Genomic DNA, 22,136 nt, shown 5'->3' with positions numbered 1-22,136 from the left:
AGGTGATGCATAACCACTATGTGTTCACTATGTCTGCAGGCTGCAGGAGTTGGAGGACCAGTATCGTAAAGAAAGAGAGGAGGCCAACAACCTGCTGGAGCAGCAAAGACTGGTACAGTAATGAGCAGCTTTGCAACTATCCTCACCACAGAGTGTATATTGGTATCATTAAATCTGCTGAAAACTGGATCTAACTAAAATCATTTGCAGATGTATCTGTTAGGGCTGCACAATGTTGGAAATAACTGACATTGCAGTATTTGTTTTTCTGAGATATATATTGCAAAATGAAAAAATACAGGAATTTTCATTGTTCTTTCTGTGGAGGAAATAATTCCATGTTGCTTTTCTTTTTGCAACCAAATCTTCCTTTTTCTCCTTTTCCTCGCTCATTTTCAGGTTGTGGTTGATCAGTTGTGGGGGCGGGGCTTTGATTGTTTGATAAACTGATAAAGAATGATTATAATTGGTGGTCCGCTGAGTGTGCAGAGCCTGCAAGTCACTCACTTGAAACACACCAAGACCCAAGAGCCTTTAAATCAGAAGAAATTATGTTATATCAGACAGACTCTTGTGGATCTGTCATGTAAAATGAGAAACGTTTTCCTGCAAATAAGTCACAGCATGACGTGTTTGTGTTAATTTGCCTTAGTTGTCATTGCTCTTCCTGTGATGTAACTATTCCACCTGCTCACATGGTGATGACGATGATATATTGTGATATATTGTGCAACCCTAGTATCTTTAGATATATCTTTTAGGTATGTATTTCCCTGCATCATATTTATTACCTATGATTGAAAATATCAAATATTTAGTAAAAATTGTATAGTATATTGTATAGTATTTTCTGGATTTTGGATGCATAGTAGTAGTTGTGTTGTTCTTCACCTGTCACACAGCATCTAAAATGAAAATAAGCCACAAGATATTTTCCATGCCAATAGATGCCATTCATCTATTGCCTACATGCAATAGATGAATATTTCTTTTTAATGAGATTTAGGCGTCCATTTCAGTGGTTATGCCAGTCAACTGACCTGTGTTCCTAAATGACTTGTTAATGTGCTTCAACCAGGTGTTTTAACATGGATCTCCATTAATCACTTGTTTAGGATTATGAGAGCAAGCTGGAAGCTCTTCAGAAGCAAGTGGACCGTTATTACCCAGAAGCCCCTGAAGAGGAGGAGGAGCCAGAAGAAGAAGGTAGTGCAAATAATGATACGCATATATGCATTTCTGTGTTGTTGGTATGAAAATACCCTCCAGATGATGATCTTTTATCCTTGTGGCCCACAGTGCAGTGGACAGAGAGGGAGAGAGAGAGAGCTGTGTGGAGCTTTCGTAAGTGGCGGTGTTACCAGTTCACCTCTCTCCGTGACCTACTGTGGGGAAATGCAATCTTTCTCAAAGAGGCCAATGCCATCAGTGTGGAACTCAAGAAGAAGGTCCAAAATGTTACTGTGATCATTCTCCACTGTGTGAATTAATGTTATTATATGGCTTTTTGACCGCGCCAATGTTTGGTGTGTCCCTGCAGGTCCAGTTCCAGTTTGTGCTGCTGACAGACACTCTCTACTCCCCCCTGCCCCCTGACCTGTTGCCCCCAGAGGCAACTAAAGACAGAGACAAGCGACAATTCCCACGCACCATTGTGGCCGTGGAGGTGCAGGACCAGAAGAATGGAGCCACCCACTATTGGACATTAGAAAAACTGAGGTACGGTGGCTTCAGAGAGTATTCACACCCCTTTGTTTTTTGCACACTTTATTGTAGCGTAGAATTAATCTGCAATTCATACATTTTTGATTACCTATAATGACAAAGTCAGTACATGGTAAAGGAAGAATATGATAAGTAATATTTTTGATATTTTTTCTTCTTTCTATTCCACATGTTTTTTGTTTATTTGATGTTTCAATGACTGGTTGAAATGAAGGGGAGGACTTTGTGTCAGCCCTCTGGGCTCCCTTCCTCTCCTGCACAATTTATGGTATATACAGTTTAATGTCTATAACTGTCTTTACCGTCTTAATGACTATAACTTCTGTGCAAATAAACTGAGAGCTAAGAAGCCCCTTTTGCAGCAATTACAGCTGCAAGGCTTTCTGGGTAAGTCTCTGCAAGCTTTTCACACCTGGATTTGGGCAGTTGATCCCATTCGTCCTGGCAGATCCTCTCAAGCTCTGTCAGATTGGATAGGAAGTGTCTGTGACCTGCCATGTTGAGGTCACAGGTGTTGTATGGGGTTAAAGCGAGACTTGTCCTGTAGCCACTTCCACATTTTCTTGGCTGTATGCTTCAGGGTCATAGTCATGCTGTAAGGTGAATCGCTTCAATACTGTTTGGCAAACTCCAGCTGCTGTCATCTGCCTTTGGGTGGCTGCCATCTCGCCACTCCACCATAAAGGCTGCTGAGATGGTTCTGGCGGGTTCTGTCCTCTCTGTGAAGGACTTTAGAGTGCCGTTGGGTTCTCGTCTTCTCCCTGAACAAGGACCTTCTTGCCCAGTTACTCAGTGTGGTGGGCGACCAACTCTCTGCAGAGACTGTGCCGTTCCAAACTTTACACAAGACTGAATGTTTCCTGAAGCCACTGTACATGAACATGCATTAAGTCATCACATAATATTTTTTCAAATTCTGTGGCTGATAAATTGCTAATATACTGCCATAAATGTAGCTTTCCAATGCTCCTTCAGTGCAGCGTTGTCATATGTAGAGACTATATAATTTTAGTTGGCTGCTCTGTGGCTCATTAAGTCAGATGATTACACTTGAAACATTTGTTTAGTAATTGCTCTGCCAAATAGAAATGTCTGCCTCTGATATACAGCAGTAACAAAAAGAGAGATGTTGTCAGTGTCTATGGGGGAAACATTTCACATAAAACACACTGTTCACTGCAGGAATATTGCTCATTAACTCCACGCTGTGGAGAATGAATTCATAAATAACTTAACGTGGTAATTGTTGCTGATCCTTGCAGGCAGAGGCTCGAACTCATGAGAGAGATGTACGACCGTGCTGCTGATGTGCCCAACAACACCACTGAGGACTGTGAAAATGTGATGACCGGAGGTGACCCCTTTTATGACCGCTTCCCTTGGTTCCGTCTGGTCGGCAGGTAAATGCTGAACACCACTGGTCTTATACAGTGTATGAACAGGACAGGCAGGCATTCATACTGCGCTCATACAGAGGACAACAGCAGCGAGTAAACAGAAGCACAGTGATTGCCATATTTGTCCATTAGGGATAATGGAGGCTGTTGAACTGCCACATATTGTGCATTTGGTCAAATGATGGATAATGACAAAGACACCAGCTTGAAGTAGTCTGCAGCCCATTATGATGTCTCTGTCTTTACATACTGAGATCTGGTGTCCCTCGTCTATGCTCTGAGTGCACCACTGTCATCACATCACATCTCATATAACAGTTGTATTAATAAAGGACTTACTGGGCATCATTTATCAATAAGCATACAGTACAGTCACGTCAGTCAATTTGTACAGGTAGCATTCAAAATGTAATAATTGAACATATTTTTTTATCGTGTCTGTTTTTGTGTGTTTTTCAAGAGTGAATCAAGTTTTTTCCTTAAATTTATTTATTTATTTAATGTCACTGTGAACTTACTGTATTTCTGCTGGACATAAAGCTTTGCAGCTTTCACGCTCAGGATGGATTGATGATCACTTCTGCTTGTTGGTGCCAGTGGGAAAAATCAGCTGTGAAACATTTGAGAACAAATTTTCTTCAGTCCTCCTACTCAAAGGCTGCTGCTTCTTTCTCTCCCACCTTGGCACACATCCTCCCAATCTCTCTGCCAAGCTCTCTCTCTCTCTCTCTCTCTCTCTCTCTCTTTCTCTCTCTTTGTCTCTTGCAGATGGGTCCTACACATAGTCACATGCCCCTGTTACATAATATATATAAAGCTTTTGATGTCATTTAGCTCCTGCAAGACAAGCAAAAATGATCAGGCAGCAAATGTCCTCTTGAAAGACATTGTTTGTCAGCTTGTCCATAATATCTATTATACAATAGGTGAGTCATACTGGCATATGCAGCCAAATGCGCCACATTTAATCACATGTAGTGGCCCAGACAAATGAAGCTGAAACTGGATGTGGCAGCTTTATTTGGAATATTTATTTGTACTTATCCAAAGCCAAAGACAGCCTTTAAGCTGAGCGCTTCAGTACACTCACCATGGAGGGCTGTTGACTTTACTATAGGCTTAACATTTGCATTTGCTGTTGGTAAAAAGTTTCAGGGACTCAACGGGGAGTTTTTGTTATGTTTAAATAGCACTTCTCTAAATCAGCATCCACCCTCAACAGTCTGGTTGTTTTGGATAGTTTATAAGTAATTATTTGTGAATAAACAATAAACAGTCACTTCCCATCAGTGACAGAATTCCCAGAGTTTTTGAGGAGGCTGAATTAATATGTAAATTACTTTAGGATCAACTTCAGTCTAAGTCTGTCTGGCCGCTCTGACACCTGGAAATGACTCCCCTCTGTGGAAGTGAATCTGTAACATGGTGCCTCTACCTACACATGTAACCATGGCCATTCATCATGCTCTCCTAGCGTAGCCAGTTAAATACTTTTCTCAACCAACGCAGCAGTTTGCACTCCTCCATCTGTGCTCCCTGTCTCCACTATATGGTGCCCACTAAAACACACAGTGAACGCAGATGTTGGTTCAACACGATGAGGGTTTTCTCCAGCGGGACACTCCACACAGTGCTCTACCACCGCTCTTGTTTGAACAAGTGTGTGCTTTCTGTCGAACTGTACTAACCTAGTTCCCATGTCTCTGGCTGCACCAGAAACCCCATTTTCAACACATGCATGAGCGAGCGCATGAGTGACCCTACCCCGTCCCCGACCCTCTCCAACTCTGAAATTACTGAGCTGGCTGACTCGCAGCGGGAGGGTCGAGGGGAGGAGGAATATGAGGAGTTGGAGGACCTGGACGATGATATCTTTTTGGACGACCCGTGCTCGGAGCTGGGGGGAGAGGATGATGATGATGATGATGATGATGATGATGATGATGATGATGAGGGAGAGCTCTGCCGAGGCTCCAGCGAAGGCCAGGATCCCTTTTACGACCGCTCACCATTATTCAGTGTAGTGGGAAGGTTGGTGAGGTTTCGGGAGCATGCTGGTGGAGGAAACTAGCTCTTTCACGCTGAGACGCAGGGTCTGTTTCCCTCGATAGACATCGGCACAGACGAACACAATACAGATACAGTACAGCAGTATGTTCTCACAAAGTCCTCACTCTTTTCTGGATTGTGTGTGCATGAGTACACAAAATTGAAATCAAAGTATCTGCAACACGTGACTGTCTTTTGTTTTCTTATGTGGCAGCCACGGATCTTCTCTCAAAATTAGCCTGTTTTTAGTTTACAAACAGATATTTTCCATTGTACATTGTTGAGATTTGAAAACCAACTGTACTTATATTTGTTTAATTATGGGATTTCCATTCATTTCATCTTCTTAAAAACTTCATGCTTGCTCAGTATTCCAAGTCTAACTATCCACTTTAGTTTCTCTTCCCTGTATCAGTTGTCATTGCCACTGTGTCTCAAATGTTTGAGACACAAATGTTCTCAAATGTGAAACCACTACAATATATACAGCATTTTTTTTTCTTAATATGTTACTGAGTGAACTCTGGAGTAGACATTTCTGGGCTTCAAGGTTTATCTTTTGCTTTCCTTGTTTAATGTCATCAAATTAGATGCTTGTTTTTGTTTTTTTGTTTTTTTTTTTGCAAACAGTTTTTTTACACACATACTTTGACTAAATGCTTCTCACTCATATTACAGTTCAATTTAAGTCAGTCAGGGGTGGGTCTATACATGCCACTTGTTTCCATGAAAACTCAAGCAATGTTGATGCTCAACGGCTGCTTGAGGTGTGTGTCTCACTTCTGTGCAGCTAAATGTAAAGTAGCGGCTTTTACAGAGGACCATTCTCTCGCCAAAGCACTGACATGTCTCATGGAGTATACTGACGTCTGATTAGCATAACACAGGAACCCACAGCGAAATGTTCTCACCATGCTGTGAAACCTGAATAAGCACGAAAGAGACTGAAAATTATTCATGTGAAATAGCAAAGTGGAGATCAAGGAAGACTCAAAATCTCAAGATGAAAGAGCTGGTTTCTACTGCAGCTGTCTCTTTTAGGCATGCCAGAGCACAAGTCTTTTCATTTGACCTTTTTTTGTCAATTTTTACTTGAATACGTCTGATGATGAACTAATGCCCCTATTTTGCACAAATTATCACTTCGCCCAAGCGGTGCGCTTTGATTTCTGATGTCATTCATTGGTTTTTGGTGTAGCGTATAATCTATCAAGCTGTTGGCAGTTTTTATTCAAGCTGAGCCATGTTCGGTATGATGATTTCTGTTCCATTTGCTTTTGATTCCTTTGAGTCGAGAAGTTGAAAGCATTTTTGTTCACCTTTTTTGTCCTGAGCATGCCTTCTTTGCACCTCACCAATCTTGTCATAAGCCTCTCCCTTTTTACACTCCACCCTTAAATGTCTACCCCTATTGGCTCGTGGAAAACGTGGTCTTTGACTGCAAGATCATGCATTGTAGCTAAAAACTAGAGACTGAATAACCATGTAGGAGAAACATTTGTAATGCAGTTGTTTCCACATTTATAATCGCAAACAAAATCTAGTCTTTGTCACCTCTAGCCTTATTCAAATCTAATGATGCCTCATCTAAACCTTAATCTAGAGCGCCGCCAGTATTAAGTTTGGCTCTGTACATTTCATATTTAGTGTAGTGTTTTCATATTGAGGCACATGTTAGTGCAGTAGAATATAATAATATATAATATAACCATAAAGCAATATGAAGAAACATTATTTTAGGATGAGGAAAAAAGCTGAATACCGGTACAATAGCTGAACGTCTTTGGACCCGTTAAAGGCAGAAAAGAAGTTTCTAACTAAAAGTATGCTGAAGCAGTTGAGGGTCAAAGAGGAGGAAGTTTACGAGGATTTTAACATTCCCTCCATTGATTTGTATAAAAACTTCTGCCCTGCAGCTTAGCATTGAGCTGCTTTTCTAATATTTTGAAATCATTTAAAGGATTCAAAGTTGACCCTTACACACATGCTCCTTATCCTCACCAAGCTTTCATTAGTATAGTACAAGCGTTAAGGAATACTGCATGCGACCCATAATTGTCCTGATACTGTCATCATTTCTAGATGGTGAGGAGAAGCCCCTGCGAAGCGATAGTAAAGGGCAGCCATGGCCATCGCAAGAGCAGTCCCAGCTTCTGTTTGGTTGCTTTGCAGCTCTGTGTTCTGTTGTCCAGTCCAGTGACGTTTATCAAGTGTGGCACATCTCCTTAGCCTGGTTTAATTTTAATCTATCATTTTCTCCCTCTGCCTGTCCAGGGCTTTTGTTTATCTGAGTAACCTGCTGTACCCGGTTCCTCTCGTCCACCGTGTGGCCATCGTCAGCGAGAAGGGAGAAGTAAAGGGCTTCCTCCGGGTGGCAGTGCAGGCCATATCAGGTAAGGCTCGGATCCTCAGCCTCACTGTATCAGGGAATGAAAGGACAGACTATGTGAGACTTCTTGAGGGAGTGAAGTGAAGGTGCTTTGTGTTTCCCTCCAGCGGATGAGGAAGCTCCCGACTACGGCTCAGGAGTAAGGCAGTCAGGCACTGCCAAAATCTCATTTGAGGATCAGCAATATGAAAAGGTAAAGAAAATCATTATTTGTACTGTATATTGGACCTGTATGTACACAGTTACCTACTAACAGTCTGTTCTGCACCTTGCTTTTGCAGTTCCAGTCAGAATCCTGCTCTGTGGGACTGTCCCGCACAGGGATTTCTCAGGAGGAGCTTCGTATTGTGGAGGGGGAGGGGCAGAACGCAGAAATAGGACCCTCAGCTGATGAGGTCAACAACAACACATGTGCGGGTAATCCTATTCTATGAGTGAATGGACACGTGTTTGGTGTGTTTGGATGAGTGAGTGTGTATGTGTGTGTGTGTGTGTGTGTGTGTGTGTGTGTGTGTGTGTGTGTGTGTGTGTGTGTCTGTGTGTCTGTGTTGTGTGTGGTGTCCCCTACTAAATCTGGCACACCTGGCTGTCAGAGTCATATCAGACTGAAGGCATGGAAAGGTGATTCTCCACTGGAATCAGTCCAAGTTGGTGTCCTAAACTGACCACGACTCAGTGTACTGACAATCAACTACCTGGAAGCTTTAACCTGTGTCTAATTTTTGTTTTGCATTCATCACAGCTGGTGCAGACGAGCTGGAGACTCCGCTGAAGGCCACTCCGGACGGCCCGTTAGATGCCCTGGAGCACCTGAGGATTGGTAATATTTTTACCTTCAGGGTAACCGTCCTGCAGGCCTCTAGCATCTCTGCAGAATATGCTGACATCTTCTGCCAGTTCAAGTAAGCCGTCATCAAAATGTTTTCCCAATTATGCTCAAGATTTTCAATATTTATCATATTTATTTGACAGTTTCATGTATTAATTTTTTTGTTTCACTATTTTGATTTCAGCTTCATCCACCGCCATGATGAGGCCTTCTCCACTGAGCCCCTAAAAAACACAGGCCGTGGTCCTCCTCTTGGCTTCTATCATGTGCAAAATGTAAGAAGCATCCACACGAATCCTGCATAATGATGTGCTGTTGCTGTTATTAGTATGTCAGGTACTCAAACATCACTGTGTTGTTTTTGTAGATTGCTGTTGAAGTTACTAAATCCTTTGTTGACTACATCAAGACTCAGCCAATTGTGTTTGAGGTGTTTGGACACTACCAGAAACAGCCTTTTCTTCCTCTGTGTAAAGACGTCATCAGGTACCATGATAGCTGCTTTTACAGACAAACACATAATCTATCGTGTTGTATTTTCATGACACATTAATTGTGTGTTGTTATTTCCACAACCAGTCCATTACGTCCCTGCAGAAGACAGTTCCCACGAGTGATGCCTCTGTCCAAACCAGGTAAATAAACTCCATGCTGGAGTTACTTTGCTTCAATTCCACTATTTATGTGTGTGTTGCATATGTTGTATGGTCTTTGTGTTGGTCTGCCTGCAAGTCATGTCATCTCAGCTTCATGTTGTTGGGTGTGAGCAGTGGACTCTGACGCTTCGCCGGACCGGGAGAAATCACTGGAGCTGATCCGATACCTGGTCCCAGATGTGTTCAATGGGGCGCTGGTGGACTCGCTGTCAGGCCACGCTCTGTCTGCTGCTGGCTTGGCTGCTTCCTTCCTACTGGAAGCAAACGAGCAAGCTCAGTTGCCAGCTCCACCCACGTCTATCTGTTCAGTTATTAAAGCTCAGAAGCCGGGTTGGTTTTTGATGTCAGATCCAAGAGAATCCTGCAACTGAAAATCTTTTTTTATATCAAGTGTTTATCTCGTAAAAGATGCACTAAAGCCAAGTGACTGTCATGCCACAGTTCAATTAATTGGTTAATTCAAGCTGCTGTGAGAACAAGCATCAGTTTTGCTCATATTCCTGGTTTGATATTGTGTAACTGACATGTGACCTTCCTGCACAGGGGGAGAGAAAGTGTCACAAAAAAGAACAACAAAAAAACAAAGTCTTGTTTATATTACAGCTTCTACTGGTCACTGACCAGTAGAAGCTGTAGTAGTGTTGAGAATGACATGAACTGATATAAAAAGGGACGCTTCTTGTGTCAGCATTCAGTTGGATTGGCTCTCTAATGTATTGTGTGTTTACTGTCAACCTGCGTGGTGGATTCTCCCTGCAGTTCCCTCTCTGAGCTCCTCTTGGACTGAATCACAGCGCCTCTCTGCTACAGTAGTAATGAAGAATACTCTCTCACATGGGAATGTTTTTTATGAATTTATATAGTACATTAAATAAATTTATATAGTACATTAAAATGTGAATTTATATATTACACATACAAGACAAGACAAGACTTTATTGAGCCCCACAGAGGAAATTCACGTTAGAGCAACCAAAGAGATAGAAAACAGATAATGAACATTTTGAAATAATACATGCAACAAGGATACATTTCTGACAATACAACACTTAGTCCATGCTGTATATTATTTATGCAATGGCCAAATATTAATGTGCAGAGGCATACAAGCACATTAAATAACATATGAGATAGTATATTTATAATACTCTATATATCTGCTTGAGCTTGGGCCCAGTGTCTGGGTTGCATGTGAATGTTTTTTCATGCACACTCTCTCTAAAATCTGAACTCCTTTCTGAAATTTAAGGAATGCAGTTAGCTTATAGTGAGAACAAGTTTAATTATTTCTACAGAGTCATTATGATCAAAAATCAAAAACATGGATACATTTAAAGGAGAATACTGTTTAAGGAGATTGTGCATATGCTTTTCCCCGTGCACAGAATGGTTCAGATGGCACAGAGCTAGAGCTAGTAAAGGTTTACAAGTACACAAGTGAACTCTCAAACTGCACAGGGAAACCAAGAGTTTTCTAATGAAATGTAGTGGTGATCTCCTGTCTCCTGTTGCAGAGTTGCTAATAAATCTGCTGAAGGAAAGGAGGTCCTTCTACAGGACTCAGTGGTTCCTGTCTTTCCCTGCATTACTGATTTCCTTTTTTCTTCCCTTTCTCTTTCCTTTGTAGGATTAGAGCTGTTCTCAGCCACTAGTCTGCTGCCTCTTTACACTACTAAACTATCTTCTCTTATGGCCTTCTCTATTTCCTTTTCCAACACAGTACCTGCCACCAAGCTGACAACCATGACCCGCCCACAGGCAGGATCCTGCCACTGTAAATATGATCTCATGGTATTCTTCGAGATCTGCGAGCTGGAGGCCAATGGAGAGTGAGTGTGTTGTGTCACTCCTCACAAATTATCTAGTGTTGCGCTTCAGTTTCACTCAGCAGATTCCTAGAATAATTTTTCAGAGCTTTCCACTAAATTTAATGTGGAAGACATAAATTTGATAATTATTGGAAAACTCAGGACCACAGAAATCTCCCTTGTACTGTAAATCAACGGAGGCTTGTTTTTTTCCCAGCTACATCCCTGCAGTGGTGGACCACAGAGGAGGAATGCCGTGCCATGGCACATTCCTTCTGCACCAGGTACGTCAATTGCTCTGAGTAAATAGAATATTTGGAATATTTTAAATTTACTGAACATAACTACACTGCTTCCTCTTTCTCTGTAGGGCCTCCAGAGGAGAATCACCGTTACTATTGTACATGAATCAGGAGGTGACATAGAATGGAAGGAAGTGCGTGAGCTTGTTGTGGGTAAGTTTTGTTTCCAGGCCTTTTTCTTACCCCGAAAAGCAAACATTTCTCCAACAACGTGTATGAACTGTTGTGACTGAGGCCCATGTGCTTTCCCAGGACGTCTCCGCAACACCCCTGAATCTGACGAGACCATCATTGACCCAAATATTCTTTCCCTCAACATCTTGTCTGCTGGGCATGTTAGGCCCATGCAGGATGACAGGTACGTACTGGTGAAGACATTTGATGGAAATACATTACTTTGCAGCTGCAAGATCGTTGCAAATGCACTGCGCCAGTCTATCTTATGGTGAATTCAAAATTAGAAACGTCTAGTTTCCAGAGATACATTTATTCAGCAGTTGTTGCAGCTTGGCTGAATTGATGAAAAAGTGTAATCTGAGGACCTTGCTTCATTACTGCTGTGGCAGCTCATGCTCTGGAACACGACACACGGGCAAATGCATGGCATCGTGTACTCGTAGCATGGCAGAAGAGGCACAACTTGAATGTTATAACAAATTGCAGCAAGTTCTTTTGTGCTGTTTTCTTAGTACTGTGTCTGCATGAAACCTGTCTCTAACTGCAGGAGGCCCCACAAAAAAATCCAGAGTAACCATGAGCAATATGAAACAGATTTCCCTTGAAATACATAAACTTAAATCTGCCACATCAGTAGTTATGAATTAACTTGTCTTTGCTGGCTGTGCGACCCTCCTTGGTGTTAATCTGTGCTCTTGTTGTTTGATTGTCATCATTGCACCTACATGTTGCATTTCACCGTGTTAATCACCTCACCTCTAACCCCTGTCATCTCTCAACCATGATCAGATCTACTAACGCTGACACTGACCTGCTTATGGCCTCTAAGGGCCTTTAAGGGCACTCTCATTTTACTGTATCTCACTTGTTTATATACAGACCATCATTATTTTAAACTTTAGCTCCCCAATATGAAATAAAAATGCATGTTTTTCTAGCTTTTCCAGCAGCATGTATCACTAAACGTAGTGTAAACTCACTAACACACCTTATTATTTATATTTGGACTCAATATGATGTCATGCATTGGGCATATAACATTTCATCATTACTTTATCTAATCCATTGATTAATTTGTGATATTTAAGAATCACCGGTTGTAGATAACAATGAACAAAGTTTCTGTTAATCATGCACTGACCTATGTAATCTAATGTCTAATTTGAAGCCTTGAAAATGGTGTTTTCTGGGTGTGTTGTTGGATTGCAGCTCAGTTTGTAAAGTAAAAGAAAGGAGGTGTGGTCTGAATGATTAACAGCCAAACAGAAAAATGTCATTGCTAACGACACTGACATACTGAAATTTACACACTGTGTTTAAAATTCACCATCGCATAAAAGTTAGAAGGTATGACGAGGATAATGTTTTTCTGCAGCCAGCCAGTAGAGGGCAGTAGGTGTCGTTTAAAGCTTGTGGCCCTGCACATGCAGAATAAAGAAGGTTGAGTCTTCATTGGTTTGTCTTTAATACATAAAATGACACAGTAACTGTTGAGTAGTACTGTATCATACATAAGGTCGTCACAGTATATTTAGTGTCTTATAAGGACAAATATCAGTGTAGATTTTCTGCTAAAGTCCTTTAGCCTTAATTATCATATGACCCAAGTTAGATATGTGAAAACTGTAAAATATTTTTAAAGGAATTTTTAACTTATGATTTATGTGACCCTCTGTTTTTGGCTCATTGCTTAATCCCCTTGCTTTCCAACCAACCACTCCCCAATACAATACCAACATGATCGCCCAGACCTGGGTTCACTGAGTTTCAGTCTAAATTGATCAAGCAGCTCTGACCAGTGGCCCTACTCGACCAGCCTTTCTCTGACCGTGGTGCTGCACCCCTGAGGGTTTCAACCCTCAGTACAATACTAAACATTTGTGTTGTTATGGCCTCAATAGGCAAGAGTTATGTTTAAGGGCTCAGCACCAGGCTGTGGTCCAGTGTGGTCTCTGCTCGGTCTTGCTAATACTAACATCAAGGTGTAAATGGATGCTAACATTTTTCTCCCTCCAGTCCACTAACAGAATGTTGTTTTTTGCTTTTGCAGACAGTTTCTTGATTCGGACATGCCTAGGTATATTATTTTGCCTCTCTTCTTGTGCTCCTAAGTTACACAAACACCTCATCTTTCTAACGTCCTCTACACCCTGTCATTCCAAGTTATCCTCCAGTGATTTCGTTTCCTTCTCCTACTCTGCCATTACTGTCAGCAATTCATCTGTGCCTCTTTGTTTTCTCCCTCTCATGAGGAGCGAGGGAAACTTTCCTGCATGTCCTTGGTTCTCTTGCTGCGCTGGGTGTGTGTTTGAGCTGTTATCAGGCTGCAGTTTATGATGGACAGGGTCTGCATGGCTGGCTGTGCTTTTCGTGGACTGTCCTTGGCTGTGTCTCTGCCGGAGGTGTCGTGGGGCCAGTATCACACTCTCTGTTTCCACTTCAGCAGTTGCTGCAGGGACTATCCTATAAGGCTGATTGCAGAAAGTGATGAGAAAGAAGCCTGAGAGAGGAGATGTAAAACTACATTGAGATGGTTTCTGGTGCTTAAAACCACAAATAGATCTTCTTATGGATGTCGACACTTCAAATAAAACAGCAGAAATGTTTAAAATATGGGACCTTTAAAACGTTGCCCACATTAGTATCACTACTGTCCTTTTACTCTGTCTGTCTCCTGATTGATTACAAATGATGATTTATTTACATTCAATTTAGGCAACAAAGTCACATTAAACATGATGTACTCGATATCTGGAGCTTAAAGATTTCAGTATGAGTGGGATATATTACAACTACATGCCAGTAGAGGGTGGTAGTGATCCATTCTTACAACATGTTCATTTGAAACTACAAAGTCAAAGAGGTGCATCCTGTATTTAGCAAGAACATTCATCCTCTCTCCACTCTGTTTATTATTTTACAGTGTTGACTTTGCTGTGAAGAAATATTTTGAATCCATGGATATGATTTTCTTAGTTACCTCTAATACTGGGGGCCAGGGAGTGCTTCCCATCACAGCTACAGAGTAGTAACAGGAACACAAGTCATGCACTATTACTCAAGTGCTGTAATATGGATCACATCATTTACAGTACCCGCTCTGGCACGATATTCAAATGCAGCTATTAAAATGTAATCTAGTGAACCATTACCTCACCAGTAGCACTTTGCCCAAAATCACTGCAATGTTGTGAATATTTTTAAATCCTGCTTGTACCTCAGTGAAACTCTGCCAGACACCAGAAACAAATGGTCCCTCACATGTCATGCCAGCAGCATGACTTCAATCCTGGCTCCTGCATTTTTAGGAGGTAGTAAAATGTAGAGAAGCACATGTTGGTGTAGTGCGAGGAGGAAATTGCTTCCTTGTAGTGTAAGCGACCAGGTTTCTACTACTGGGAAAGCAGTGCGTGTGTGCCTGTGTGTGTGTGTGTGTGTGTGTGTGTGTGTGTGTGTGTGTGTGTGTGTGAGTGCACTTGTTAATTACTTAAAAAACAAGCCATTTCTACACTGAGTCACTACAACTCTCACAGAGAAGCAGTCACTTCTCTTTACCACTGGCTGTTTTCTTTCATCTGGGTGACACAAGGTCCACTTTCCCACAAGGTCACCTCAGTCCAAGGCCAGTTGGGGCCCAACATCTGAACCTCATGAAGAGTTCATTCAGCCTGTTTTTATGGCTTACAGAAACATTAGTTTCCTTTTACAATACTTGCTTGAATTATCTTTTTTAGATTTAAAGCCGTACCGGGCCGCAGGCCAGAAGAATAACTGGTTACAGTGTGTGATTATTTCCCCTTGGGGTATATGGGAACAATCATGTATATTAACGTATGGAGTAAATCAGAGGCGTAACAGAAAGCAGTGTTGTTTTTGCTTGAAGAATGGTCATGTGCTGTTATTTGACCTTTTCAATGGTAGAGCAGGATGAGCGGTTGCATGAAGTCGAGCGGCACCTTCCACAGGATTTCTCAACTCGTCTCTTGTGGGTGAGATGCACTGTCCATGACAGTGTTTACATAATGAGATAACAGTGTGGAAAAAGACAAACACCATCCCAGCCACACAAGCGCATAACCACAACATACTTCCTGACTCTCACTTTCTATTCTTTTGCTGATTTCTTCTTTCTCACAGCATTTCCTTGGGAGTTGACCATAGGTATTTCACTGCCCTGTCCCTCATTTCCTCTGGCTGTCTCTCATCCTCCCTTCCCCTTTTTTCTGTACTAGTCTTCATCTCAGCTCTCTTTGCTTTTCTATGGTGTTTTGTACAAGGCAGAACATCAACCCAGTCAGCCTGTTGCATGTTTAAAGATTCATTAATGCTTTTTTGTACTGACATTTTGAGATATACTCACTGTAAAGTTCAACACTCTACAATGCCAACAGTAACTTGACTGTTTTTCTTTTCAAATCATGTGATTCTGTTCTCCGTGTATCAAACAAAATTTTAGTGCACATCTTTTTGTATGTGAAGTATTTTTTGATTATTGAAGTGTATCCCAATTTTCATGTTAACATCTCTGTTGGTAGGTTGACAGACTTAAGTATGAGCTTAGCTTTTTTTATTGCCTACATTTTGACTGCTGGTTCATTTTCTTGGCTTCTTGTTTAACAAACCACCTCAGGACCTTCTACCGCTTTGAGGCGGCTTGGGATAGCTCCATGCACAACTCTCTGCTACTAAACCGAGTCACTCCATATGGGGAGAAGATCTACATGACCCTGTCAGCCTATCTGGAGGTACAGTATAGTCAGTATATTCATGAGAGGCAGAAATAGCGTTAGAGGTTATGTGTAAATTACTCTTGGGGAACAATGGTGGCAAATCCTCCACTTTTATCACTTGCAGATGGAGAACTGCACCCAGCCCGCAGTCATAACCAAAGATATCTGCATGGTGTTTTACTCACGAGACACAAAGCTCTCAGCCTCCCGCTCTATTCGCAACCTTTTTGGTACAGGAAGCCTGAGAGCAGCAGATGGGTGAGTTTGAAGTTTCAAACAATGAATAACATCATGTCGTGTCCTGTGTACACTCAGCTGATTTTTCTGTTTTTGTGGGTATTATTTTAGAAACCGTGTAACTGGAGTTTATGAGGTTAGCTTATGCCACCTGGCAGATGCAGGAAGCCCAGGTGAGAGTTGAGCCACAGTTACCTTTCTGCACGAAGCTTCACTTCTGCAGCATTTCTAAACCTGCACCTGTCCCACCCCAGGTATGCAGAGGAGACGCAGGCGGGTGCTGGACACCTCAGTGGCCTACGTCCGTGGGGAAGAGAACTTGGCTGGGTGGAGGCCCCGCAGCGACAGCCTCATTCTGGACCACCAGTGGGAGCTGGAGAAACTCAGCCTCCTTCAGGATGTGAGGGGCATTCATTACCTATCTTTTATAGCAGTTACTTTAAATAGCATCTGAAGGCACATGACTCTCATTTAAAGCATCCATTTAATAATAACTCTCTTTAAACAAATGAACTTGGTCATTGGTAAACCTTTTTAAACTGGATTTAGACCCTAATTTAAATGCAATCTACTGTGCATATGAAATATACTCTGGTGGTTGTGCTGTGGTTACCAGAATTCACCATAAATGTGTCCGAGCATACTGTTATGAAAGCCTTTGCTTCACATTATACTTTGAAATGCAGACTGGATGAGCCGGGATTCAAACCACTGACCTTCCAATTAGTGGATGACCTCTCTGCCTCTTGAGCCACAAAAATAATTTAATTAATTAACAGAGCACTTATTAGGATTACCTACAAAAATGCAATGTGACCTCAACTTGAGTTCGAAGCCAGGGAAGTTAAGTGCTGATGTAAAATTACAAACATCTGACTGGGTTCAGAGAAAGCTTTGAAACGTCCAGGCAGTGATTTTCCAGTGTCTGAATGAGTGTCTGGATACCAGATTGAAATTTGTCAAATAAACAGTTTTCTTCTGTTATTGCCTAAAGTTGATTAGACAACTTTCTCTGAGTTTAAATGAGGGACATTGTCTGTTTTCAATGACTGCATGACAGTTTTATTTCCCCCCCCACTCTCTCAGGTGGAGAAGACCAAACATTACCTCTTGTTGAGAGAGAAACTGGAGTCTACCCTGCTCATGGGCCAGGAGTCCCTGCAGTCCTGTGTCACTGAGGAGCTGAGTGAGTCTCCTCAGCCCCCCGAGGTCGACCAGGAGGTCAGCAGCTCCAGCTCTGAAATCACCACTGAGAGGCAGAGGGAGCTCGCCGCCAAGGTCAGCCATCATTATTTTTTTAATTTGACTTGTGCTACGACATCTGCCATGACAAGAAGCATCGTACATGAACATTTAGTCACATGGCTTATTTTTGTGATCACATATGCTGTTTCCTTTTCACAGTGTTTGAGACTGCTCACTCACTCCTTCAACAGAGAATACGGCCATGTGTGTGTCAGCGCCAGTGAAAGCAAGGTAGTACTTTAAAGACTCCCATGTTAGCGTATACATATATGAATGAAGACAATGTGACTAGTGTCTGTTGAACGGCTGCACATAGTTGATCCAGCATGCACGTGTGTGTTTGTGTGTGTTACAGATCTCAGAGATGTCTGTTACAACACTAAGAGACTCCACTTCAATATCTGCTCTCAACACAATCACACCCTCCTCAACATGCCCCTCACTGGTTGAGGGTTGCTATAGCAACACTGAACTCAGGTAAGTCTGAAGACACACTTGTATGGTTATTGTTTTGTGTTAATTGTTATCCTTGGTAGCCTTTTGTTGTCAGTATGTGGCAGTCTGGATTAGCTACATGTTGTGTGCTACAGACTGTGTGCTCCTTTCTTTTGAATACAATGTTTGTGAGCTGGATAACATGAAGCACTGAGGATGGTAGTATCATTGTAAAGTACTTTGGTCCCATGGGGGAGTGGGAGGAGCTGGTTTGTTACGAGGGCTCAAAAGCCTCTTCTTTTCAGACCACCTATGCCTCGCTCTCGTGCCGTCAGCCCCGGTCCTGACACACAGCAGGACGCAGAGGGTAAGAAGTCCATCAATGGAGCCTCTGACGCCAAGCCTCGCACCCGCAAGTTTGTCCCTGATATCCAGGAGATTAGAGTCAGGTGAGTCTGCTACAAAAACTCCAAAAAAATGTCCTCACTTTGAGTTGAGAAGACAACTTCTTGGTTTCACATGTGGTAATATCTGACCTCTGCTCTCTGTGTCTCAGCCCCATTGTGTCAAAGAAGGGTTACATACATTTCTTGGAGCCAAACACCAATGGATGGGTGAAGCGCTACGTTGTGGTGCGGCGGCCGTACGTCTACATCTACAACACAGAGAGAGACACTGTGGAGCGGGCTATTCTCAACCTCTCCTCGGCTCAGGTGGAGTACAGCGAGGACCAGCAGGCAATGCTGAAGGTAGGTGGTTTACCAAAAACCCCCAAATCCCCTCTGCCTGTTCTCTTGTGCCTTAAGAATGTTTTACTTTTTTGTCTTTCTCCACAGACCCAAAACACGTTTGCTGTGTGTACAGAGCATCGTGGGATATTGCTTCAAGCCACTAACGACAAAGAGATGCATGACTGGCTGTATGCGTTTAACCCTCTCCTTGCTGGAACTATCAGGTAAAATAAACCAAATCATCTCTAACAACAATTATTTCACAGATGAAAGTTAAAAAGTTGTATATTTGATATACATCTTCTCACCTGTCTCTCAGGTCAAAGCTGTCGAGAAGACGAGCCGGACAGATGAGGATGTGAAACAGCACACTGAACAAATTTCATGAGAGAGGGATGAACGCAAAGACTTCTATGTACATAGATCCTTGTCCTTATCCTCCCCCTGTGCTGAGCCCTGCCCCCACCACCACCTTCACCAACAACCATCTTCCCCCTGTACGTTCTCAGTTTATCACTAGTGTCCTCGGCACCTTAAGCGCCCATTTTGTGTCAGGCCTTTGCTGCGGTGTGAGTCTCGTAGTCTGAAGAACCTCTTCAAAAAGCTGTCACCGTACTGTACTTGAGTTTATTCATAGCTGGACGGACGAAGAAAATGGAGGACGTAGCAACAGTTTCTTATCTCAGATTACATACGTATGGTAATGTACTGTAGTTGTTGTCAGTGACACATCAAGCCTTATACATTTATTCCCTAAAAAAATGCAGTGACATTTATCTAACTTAAAGCTGCCATGTCAGTGAGGATCACTTTGCTTCATTTGCATCAGTAAATAAGCAAACATGCAGATTCCTCTCTACTCTGCTCTACAGCTATATATACAGTGTCTAAACTGGTTTGCATACAACATACAGCTAGAAAATACACGCTGAAAGAAAAAAAAAAAGACAGTTGAGTGTAACTCTTCAGAATATTTCTCTCTTCTTTCTGGTCCATGACTCCTGACATTGAGTAATCTGCCTCCTATCCCTAAAACTACTTAGAAACTTTAGCACACGCAGCCTGGCAAGGGAATGGCATATCAACATAGACTTCATGTTCTTGTGGCATTTTGATAAATCCATGTCGTTTTAGCTACTTGTAGGAGCACTGTGGGTATCTACATTCACACGTTGAGTAATCAGCTATCATCCCATTAATCCTCCCGATTTAATCTCATTCTCCACCTGAATTTTGTTTTAAAATGTGATATATTTAGATATTTAACAGCTTTATTATTTATTTCTGCATGTATTTATTTACAAAGACATTTATATTTCTAAAGTAGTAGTACTGTGCAATTTCTGCACACTGCACTTTTTAATATAAGTTCCTTAAATGTTTGAATAATACAACCTTATCCCCATGCAATTAATGCAATTGAAACAATTAATAACTTTATGATTGGCCAGTTTCTTTACCTGATTGCTTGAATAATAATATCCCCTTTAAGATTAGGACACACCTGACCAACTAACATACATCTGACAAGATCAAGATACTAGGTAGAGAATATTAAGGTTGTCTGTTCATTCACAACTGCACAAAGCTAAATGATGTTACATGGTTGTATAATGATCAAAAGTATAAACTGTTCCTCACAGTGCAGAAAGAGAAACTGTCTGAATGAAATGTATATTGATTAAATGTAGTGCCTCTCTTTTCAGTCATACTGTATAGGCGTGCTGTACAGTATGCCTCTGCACCAGTTGCTTTGAAACTACATCCTTCATGCTGCTATAATGCTGTTCTGGAAGTGTCTGCAGATAATATCATCACGTCCCCGCTTTTCATCACCATCATCATCACTTACATATTCAGACAAAATGTCTCATTTATGGTTATGTCAGATTTCTAATATGGCAATCAGATGCCATATAACACAGAAACAGAAGTTTCCATAACACACAGTATACTGATTTTTTTATTCACATGAAAACCTTGTATGGATAGTCAGCAAGCATATTACTGTCTTTGTTAAACAATCCTGCTTTGAATGTGACAAAAAAAACCCAATGCTGGTGACAGTGTCAAAGTGCAACTGCAAAACTGTACTCTTGTTTTCATTAGCATTTCAGTGTGATCGACGAGCATGCCTCGGGTCAGCCAGCCTGGAGAGCATGTTCCATGACAGTAGAGAGATGTCACTTATGTGTAAGAACAACATTTCAAAGCGTTTACAAGAGACTTCAAAAGACATTCTTTTTTCTGTCTCAGTCCAGTATGTTTGTATTTTTGCTTCTAAGGTAATCCATACAATATATGAATCTACTAAATTTCCTGAGATGTGAAAGTATTCTGTGTGTTGTGGACATCCAGTGTGTTGAGGTTATCCGGTCAAAACATTTTACAATCCTATATATGTACACAACTGTCAGTAGTTGTAAGTTAATAAAACAGCCAATGTCTGTTCATATCTTTTGTTTGTTGTGTAAGAAGTTGGGCGATCAATGTAGTGATCAGAGTCTATCACAGACTTTCTTGGCAGAGACTACAGTTGTATTTTATCCAGCTATAGCATCATCATTGAGGGAATACCTGCTGCACTGTACATCACACTGTCTCATTTCCTCTAAAACCCAATCTTAAAATGTGAGCTCCAGTCTGATCTCGATGTTGAGATTGTTCCTCTTGTTTTCATTGGGCCTTTTTAATGTGCATCACATTTGAGCCAACCAAAGTTTTGTTGGTGAAGTCACACACATAAACACACACACAAAATCACACTGAATGTACATCAATATTTGAAAATACTTATTCTGCTGGAGTGGTTGTGTTGACTTGTGTTCTGGATTCACAATCTGGTTCCTTATTGATTGTAATTAGGTTATTATCAAGTAACTATATGGGACATACCTGTAATAATCTGTCCACTGATGTGGGGGAGGATGTAATAGGTTCATTATGGCCCTGTTAGGAATTGCATCTTGTACAGAGTAATGCTGTAGGTTACCTTACTGTAACACTTTCACTCTGATTTCAGTATCTACCTTCACATTCATGCTCTGAAAGCCTTCACAAAATCTACTTTTTCTAATCCCTCCCTTTTGAAGGAATATCATTTGCATTTTTGTGCTTCCACATCTAATATTTTTTTCGCACTATCAAATTATTTTGCATTGTACATAAACATGATTGCTGTGAACATTGTATTATAAAGTTGCACCCATTTACCAAATCTTAAATGGGCAGTAGTTCAGTCAGTGTCTCTGAGTGTTGGAGTTTAGCGTCAAATGTTTGTGTACACTAAACACATTGTCATATATTAAATAAACATGGGAATTATGCAACACAAAGTATGGACTGTTCTTTTTCTTTTTTACTCATATCGATCAGCACATATTGATCATTAACAACTATTTATGAATACATAAATTGGGTTCTGGC

General features: G+C 41.5%; 1 protein-coding gene across 19 annotated transcripts in view; it reads left to right on the top strand.

The window, feature by feature from the left end:
- Nucleotides 1-22,045, top strand: part of kif1aa (kinesin family member 1Aa) — a 40,727-nt gene extending 18,682 nt beyond the window's left edge. For 4 of the 19 annotated variants that reach the window (XM_071487188.1, XM_071487187.1, XM_071487180.1 and 1 more), the window contains 29 exons: nt 40-112; nt 1,116-1,206; nt 1,300-1,448; nt 1,541-1,719; nt 2,988-3,125; nt 4,839-5,153; nt 7,446-7,564; nt 7,647-7,753; nt 7,842-7,977; nt 8,303-8,462; nt 8,574-8,664; nt 8,757-8,875; nt 8,969-9,024; nt 10,766-10,874; nt 11,071-11,137; nt 11,224-11,308; nt 11,408-11,513; nt 13,383-13,409; nt 15,963-16,077; nt 16,187-16,320; nt 16,411-16,472; nt 16,554-16,699; nt 17,386-17,577; nt 17,704-17,775; nt 17,900-18,021; nt 18,285-18,428; nt 18,536-18,728; nt 18,816-18,934; nt 19,030-22,045. In XM_071487188.1, coding sequence (XP_071343289.1) covers nt 40-112; nt 1,116-1,206; nt 1,300-1,448; nt 1,541-1,719; nt 2,988-3,125; nt 4,839-5,153; nt 7,446-7,564; nt 7,647-7,753; nt 7,842-7,977; nt 8,303-8,462; nt 8,574-8,664; nt 8,757-8,875; nt 8,969-9,024; nt 10,766-10,874; nt 11,071-11,137; nt 11,224-11,308; nt 11,408-11,513; nt 13,383-13,409; nt 15,963-16,077; nt 16,187-16,320; nt 16,411-16,472; nt 16,554-16,699; nt 17,386-17,577; nt 17,704-17,775; nt 17,900-18,021; nt 18,285-18,428; nt 18,536-18,728; nt 18,816-18,934; nt 19,030-19,072 — 3,469 coding nt within the window. In that variant the 3' untranslated portion in view covers nt 19,073-22,045. Of the gene's footprint in view, nt 1-39; nt 113-1,115; nt 1,207-1,299; nt 1,449-1,540; nt 1,720-2,987; nt 3,126-4,838; nt 5,154-7,445; nt 7,565-7,646; nt 7,754-7,841; nt 7,978-8,302; nt 8,463-8,573; nt 8,665-8,756; nt 8,876-8,968; nt 9,025-10,765; nt 10,875-11,070; nt 11,138-11,223; nt 11,309-11,407; nt 11,514-13,382; nt 13,410-15,469; nt 15,494-15,962; nt 16,078-16,186; nt 16,321-16,410; nt 16,473-16,553; nt 16,700-17,385; nt 17,578-17,703; nt 17,776-17,899; nt 18,022-18,284; nt 18,429-18,535; nt 18,729-18,815; nt 18,935-19,029 lie in introns of all 19 variants that reach the window. The other 15 variants (XM_071487183.1, XM_071487189.1, XM_071487197.1 and 12 more) reach the window with 10 other exon arrangements.
- Nucleotides 22,046-22,136: the final 91 nt, after the last annotated feature.

The sequence above is a fragment of the Trachinotus anak genome, unplaced genomic scaffold (assembly GCF_046630095.1).
Source record: "Trachinotus anak isolate AG129_WGS33_773 ecotype Australia unplaced genomic scaffold, CSIRO_AGI_Tana_v1 ptg000010l, whole genome shotgun sequence".
NCBI classification, from domain to species: domain Eukaryota; kingdom Metazoa; phylum Chordata; class Actinopteri; order Carangiformes; family Carangidae; genus Trachinotus; species Trachinotus anak.
This window is presented reverse-complemented; position numbering and strand designations above follow the sequence as displayed.